This window comes from Rhinoderma darwinii, chromosome 9 (genome assembly GCF_050947455.1).
Source record: "Rhinoderma darwinii isolate aRhiDar2 chromosome 9, aRhiDar2.hap1, whole genome shotgun sequence".
Lineage (NCBI taxonomy): Eukaryota > Metazoa > Chordata > Amphibia > Anura > Rhinodermatidae > Rhinoderma > Rhinoderma darwinii.
In genome coordinates this window covers 81,692,027-81,698,208 of record NC_134695.1, presented here as the reverse complement: position 1 = coordinate 81,698,208, position 6,182 = coordinate 81,692,027, and the positions used below count along the sequence as shown (strand labels likewise).

Sequence of the window (6,182 nt, the reverse complement as noted above, 5' to 3'; positions counted from 1 at the left end):
CCAGCATCCCCCTCAACCGCGTATTACCCCCAGCATCCCCCCTCATCCGCGTATTACCCCCAGCATCCCCCCTCATCCGCGTATTACCCCCAGCATCCCCCCTCATCCGTGTATTACCCCCAGCATCCCCCCACCGCGCCGTTCTCCTGTGCTCCTGCTCTTCATCCTCACACGTGTTTTTATCTCCGCAGGTGATATGGCTGTAGCTCGGTGAGCGGAGGATGCAGCACACGGAGCCGGCCCGGTGAGAGCTCCCCCCGGCAGCAGCGCACAGCCCCGGAGGGAGGGAGCGGAGAAGGCGGGCCCAGCAGGACCGGGAGGCGGCGTCTACGTGTATCGCAGAGAGCGGGGGCTCATCCGCCGGGTGTGTCCCGGGGCACCATGGTGGAGAAGCAGCGCTGCCCCCTGCAGAGGGACGGTGTGTACCGCTGGTTCTCCGAGCTCTCCTCCTCCCAGCGCATCGAGTTCCTGTGCGGCCTGCTGGACCTGTGCCTCCCGCTGGAGCTGCGCTTCATGGGCTCCTGCTTGGAGGATCTGGCCCGCAAGGACTACCACTCGCTGCGGGACTCCGAGATCAAGGCCAACAACCCGGCAGACCTGGGCAGCCTCACCAACCTGGCGGACGAGGTGGTGCGGAGCCGGCTGCTGGTGTCCCTGGCGCTACTGTTCTCCGACAACCGGGAGGCGGCGGGCGTGCTGTGCAGGACCCTCACCCACATCGACTCCATCATCAACAACCTGGGGCTGCAGCTCAACGAGGGCCGCACCGGGGACGAGTTCCTGCTGCTCTTCACCATGGCCACCAACCACCCGGCCTTCAGCTTCAACCAGAAGCAGCTGCTCCGCAAAGAGCTGGCCCACATCCAGGGGAGGCACGGTGCAGGACCCCCGACTGTGCCCGCCGTCAGCTGCACCAAGGTAACTGCCTGTTACTGTTATTCTGCCCCCCCCCCACAGCCTGCCTGTCACTGTTATTCTGCCCCCCCCCCACAGCCTGCCTGTCACTGTTATTCTGCCCCCCTCTGACAGCCTGCCTGTCACTCTGCCCCCCTCTGACAGCCTGCCTGTCACTCTGCCCCCCTCTGACAGCCTGCCTGTCACTCTGCCCCCCTCTGACAGCCTGCCTGTCACTCTGCCCCCCTCTGACAGCCTGCCTGTCACTCTGCCCCCCTCTGACAGCCTGCCTGTCACTCTGCCCCCTCTGACAGCCTGCCTGTCACTCTGCCCCCCTCTGACAGCCTGCCTGTCACTCTGCCCCCCTCTGACAGCCTGCCTGTCACTCTGCCCCCCTCTGACAGCCTGCCTGTCACTCTGCCCCCTCTGACAGCCTGCCTGTCACTCTGCCCCCCTCTGACAGCCTGCCTGTCACTCTGCCCCCCTCTGACAGCCTGCCTGTCACTCGCCCCCTCTGACAGCCTGCCTGTCACTCTGCCCCCCCTGACAGCCTGCCTGTCACTCTGCCCCCCTGACAGCCTGCCTGTCACTCTGCCCCCTCTGACAGCCTGCCTGTCACTCTGCCCCCCTCTGACAGCCTGCCTGTCACTCTGCCCCCTCTGACAGCCTGCCTGTCACTCTGCCCCCTCTGACAGCCTGCCTGTCACTCTGCCCCCTCTGACAGCCTGCCTGTCACTCTGCCCCCCTCTGACAGCCTGCCTGTCACTCTGCCCCCCTCTGACAGCCTGCCTGTCACTCTGCCCCCTCTGACAGCCTGCCTGTCACTCTGCCCCCCTCTGACAGCCTGCCTGTCACTCTGCCCCCTCTGACAGCCTGCCTGTCACTCTGCCCCCCTCTGACAGCCTGCCTGTCACTCTGCCCCCCTCTGACAGCCTGCCTGTCACTCGCCCCCTCTGACAGCCTGCCTGTCACTCTGCCCCCCTCTGACAGCCTGCCTGTCACTCTGCCCCCCTCTGACAGCCTGCCTGTCACTCTGCCCCCCTCTGACAGCCTGCCTGTCACTCTGCCCCCCTCTGACAGCCTGCCTGTCACTCTGCCCCCCTCTGACAGCCTGCCTGTCACTCTGCCCCCCTCTGACAGCCTGCCTGTCACTCTGCCCCCCTCTGACAGCCTGCCTGTCACTCTGCCCCCCTCTGACAGCCTGCCTGTCACTCTGCCCCCCTCTGACAGCCTGCCTGTCACTCTGCCCCCCTCTGACAGCCTGCCTGTCACTCTGCCCCCCTCTGCCAGCCTGCCTGTCACTCTGCCCCCTCTGACAGCCTGCCTGTCAACCTCTTGTCTCCCACCCCTTGCCTGCTTGCTTCTTCCGCCCATCATTCTGTGTTCCCTCGCCTGTCCCTCTGTCTGTCCATCCCCGTCACTCTGTATACAGGTTACATTGTCTTCTGGCTCCTTGTGACCTCGTGGAGCTGCTCGGGTTCGAGCTCTGCGCTGTTCAATTGGTGGCATTATTTAAAATCTGACATGGAATAGAATCATCTCACCGGGACTGATGGGTACAGTGAAGGCTGGGGCTGATACTCCCATGTGACTGCTCAGTCGTACTTGCTGGGACACCCCATACCTGACCGCAGCCGGGGACGTTTATCATTCTGTAGGACAGCAGACTGATGGGGCGAACATTCCCAATCATTGCCCTGTGTAAACAGCGCAGCGATCATCCGGCACACGCTTGTTCGTCGGCTGATCGAATCTTTTATGTGGTCTCTAGTCGGCAGCTCCTCTCCCACATCTCCCCGTGTAAACAAGAGATGTGCTGCCGACAAGATGCAAATGTATGGGGACGAATAGATGTTTAATCCCCGTACTTGGTGGATTTATTTACAGGGGTTCAATATGACCCCAAATGTCATGTGAGGACCCTGGAGCCTAATACATAAAGCTCCACGGCCTGTGATTGCCTTTACCCACAGGGAGTGCCAGTGTGATTGTCAGAGTCCGTGGTCACTCATGTGCCACCTGCTGACCTTGATGAAAGAGGAGGCCATGATCAATGTGTGCCCTGCAGCGGGCTCCTCAGGGAAATGTCACTCACTTGGCAGTCAGGCAGCCTTCTATACATAGCATTAGGGGAATGTGCCCGCAGGTATGAAGGCGCAATGGCCAGGAAAGCCTGGATGTGACCACTGTAGGATATCAGCTCTGCCCCGTGCCTCCACTCTGCTGCATGCGTGTAGCAGGGCTGGCCGTAATTAAAGGGATTTCAGTCAACTTTTTTCCTCACTCCACATGTGAGTGGAAACATTGAGAAATATCACTGCGCTCCTGCACTGTACACGTCGCTTCCTGCTGTGCCAAATCACATCCACATTTGTTAGGCCAAATTAAGATTTTTTTTGTATCCCCCTCCCTTTATGATGATGTGTCTAAGTTCAAGGGGGTTTTCCAGGTCTGATGAAAATAAAGTGTAATCCTTGTATAATGAAAAGTTCTGGAACTTTCTAACAGCTTTTTGTTTTAATTCCTCAGTATTTTCTAGATCTCTGCTTGTTGTCAGTATATGGGAACATTTCTTATTTACATCTAGAGGCTAAAAACATATCCTAACCTAATACTTCTCACAGCAGAGGGTCTGGACAATCCTCCATGAGCTTAAAGGGTAACTAAACTTCGTACAAATTCTTTTGACATTTCATAGCGACATGTCAGAACTTTTGATCGGTGGGAGTCCGAGCACTGAGACCCCCACCGATCGCTAAAACAAAGCGGCAGAAGCGCTCGGGTGAGTGATGTGCCCTTTTTAGTTTCTGATCGTCTTTCCTTGGAAAGCCAAGGGACCGGTGTACAATAGAAATGTCAAAAGTTTTTTAAGAATTGTTACCCATTAACAGTCTGCCTGATACATTTTACCTCACTGATGCATTGTAGCAAACTATCAGAATAGGGGAGAGATTTATGCTGCTGAGATATTTAGCTCATAGAGGATGATTGTCTAGCCTGGAGCAGGAGCGCGTATGCTCGACCGCCGATATATTCAAACTGGGGGAACCAAACACCCCACCCTGTTCTGGCGAGCAGTGGGGGTCCCAGCAGTCGGACCCTCACCAATCTATCAGTTATCGCCCATTTAGTGGATAGGTGAAAACTGGTAAAAACTTGTTTGTAACCGGAATACCCCTTTAAACTTTATTTATAGAAAACTACAAAACTCCTTTAATATTCCCAACAGAAAACCTAAAAGCCAAATGTTTTATCTTTCCCAGTTGACGTCATAAATCAGCAGCTGCCTAATAAGTGTTTACAGTGGATTGTCCTGGATGATATTGTGTGTCTGCTCTGTCTCACAGATGACTCCAAGAACAGAGACCCCGGACAATCAGCGTCGGAAACTGCTTAGCAAATGCACTACACACATCAGCACATTCCATAGAAGATCCGATACCCAAGAGGCCTTCTGGAAAGCACTCCAAAGGTAAGATATGGCGTCCTCACCTGTATACAGAGACCTGTTCTTCATGATGGGACGGCCGGTGTGGGGAAGTCCACACAGGACAACCCCTGTCTATATGCCCCATTAGGGACGTCCTAGAAGAAGGTTTTCTACTCGGCACCAGCCTGAAATAGCAGCAAAGAGCGTCTTTTACTATGGTGAATTAAATGAGAGCCGTTTAGTGTCACTGAAGGAGAAATGCAGATGTACCGGCCTCTACCCCTGATGATACCAGCTGATATCTGGGGGGTCCAGTAGCCAGACCCCTCCAATTGTAGAAACACGGCTCCATCTCTTTCTAACGCCCTCACTTTTGGCTGTTGAGAACTCGGGGATCACAGACCGAGAGGATAGTGATGGGAGAAGGTTTCTTCCACAGCAGGGGACCTCCCAGCCAGATATAACTCTTAAAGGGGTTGCCTATTACCGGACAACTGATGACCATTGGATAGGTCATCAGTATATGATCTTTGGGGTCCGACACCCAGACCCCGCACCGATCAGCTTCTCCGGTTTCCTGCGGGCACCGGATGTCATTGCACAGTATGCAATGTACAGAGACCGAAGCAGTTGGCCCTGTACATTGCATAGTGCCCATGCTGCAGAACAGCAGCTTTGCTGATATTAACTTGAACAGTACTGCAGCTCGGCCGCTAGTCCATAACCGAAGCCAACTGCTTCTGGCATGGACGTCCGGTGCCCGCAGGCAGCCAGGACGGCTGATCGGTGCGAGGTCCTGGTGTCTGACCCCCCACAGATCATGTACTGATGACCTCTCTGCTGGATAGGGCATCAGTTGTCTGGTAGTGGACAACCCCTTTAAGTATATGGGAAGGAGGGGTAGATGTGTGTAGAAGACTTTTTGATTTGGGTATTGGTAGGGGTCCCACTGATTTCTTCTGACATCACACATCATAAAATACTTGAAAGAGGATCCTTCACCAGTCCTATGTAGATTAGACGCCATGCTGTCAATATGCTAATCTATAGCACCCACCGCACGGCCTCCTGATCAGGACGGACAGAAGGAGGGTCAACTAGAAGGACGCATTGTTTTACAGGGAATGTTCAGTCACCCTTTAATCTGTGCCTTGTATCTGCCCCCCTCAGTAGCAGTTTAGTGGGTATGTCAGGACTTGCTGAAGATCTTGTACTGTGGTCATTTGTGTTCCTCTTTGCAGTTCTCGTTTTGCTTCGAGAGCTTTTTAAGAGATTGTTTTAATTATTTCTTTGTACTTGGAGGTTTGTAGATTGTGAAAGTCTCTGACAAGTTTATTGGATGTGGATCTTGACTGCCCGGCCGTGTGTCACATGTCGGACTAGAATCACTCACTGACAGTAGAAGTTTTTGGGCACATCTGCCCCCGAGGTCCGCTGTCAGGATAACCACAGATTAGGCAGGTTAAGATAAGCAGCGCCTGAGGCGCTTCGTAGTCAGCGGTGCTTCCATAGAGGACAAGCATTATAGGGGATATCCAACCGACAACATTTATGGCATATCCACAGGATGTCTGATGGGTGGGGGGCCCGTTACCCATGTTTCGCAATCCAAGGTGGCTGCAAATGGTAGGAGAAGGCAGGCAGAGTGGCCTCCAGCTTTCTCCAGTTAAGTTTATGGACGTTCCAGATGTTGCTGATCCTATTCTTCTGTTTCTGTAACTCCCATAGACTTCTTCTATGACGACATGCTCCTTATTAGTCCTCCCTGGCTCCACCTTGAGAAAATAAAATACATTGCTTAGTTCTTATTGGGTTATTCCAGCATTGACCAATCCTCCTAAAAGGCCATATACTAATA

At 54.4% G+C, this 6,182-nt stretch overlaps 1 protein-coding gene across 1 annotated transcript in view; it reads left to right on the top strand.

Moving 5' to 3' along the window:
* Positions 1-193: 193 nt before the first annotated feature.
* The window catches only part of ZCCHC14 (zinc finger CCHC-type containing 14), a 28,907-nt gene continuing 22,918 nt past the window's right edge, over positions 194-6,182 (top strand). The window contains 3 exon segments of the mRNA XM_075838319.1: positions 194-918; positions 4,242-4,265; positions 4,267-4,366. Coding sequence (XP_075694434.1) covers positions 382-918; positions 4,242-4,265; positions 4,267-4,366 — 661 coding nt within the window. The 5' untranslated portion in view covers positions 194-381.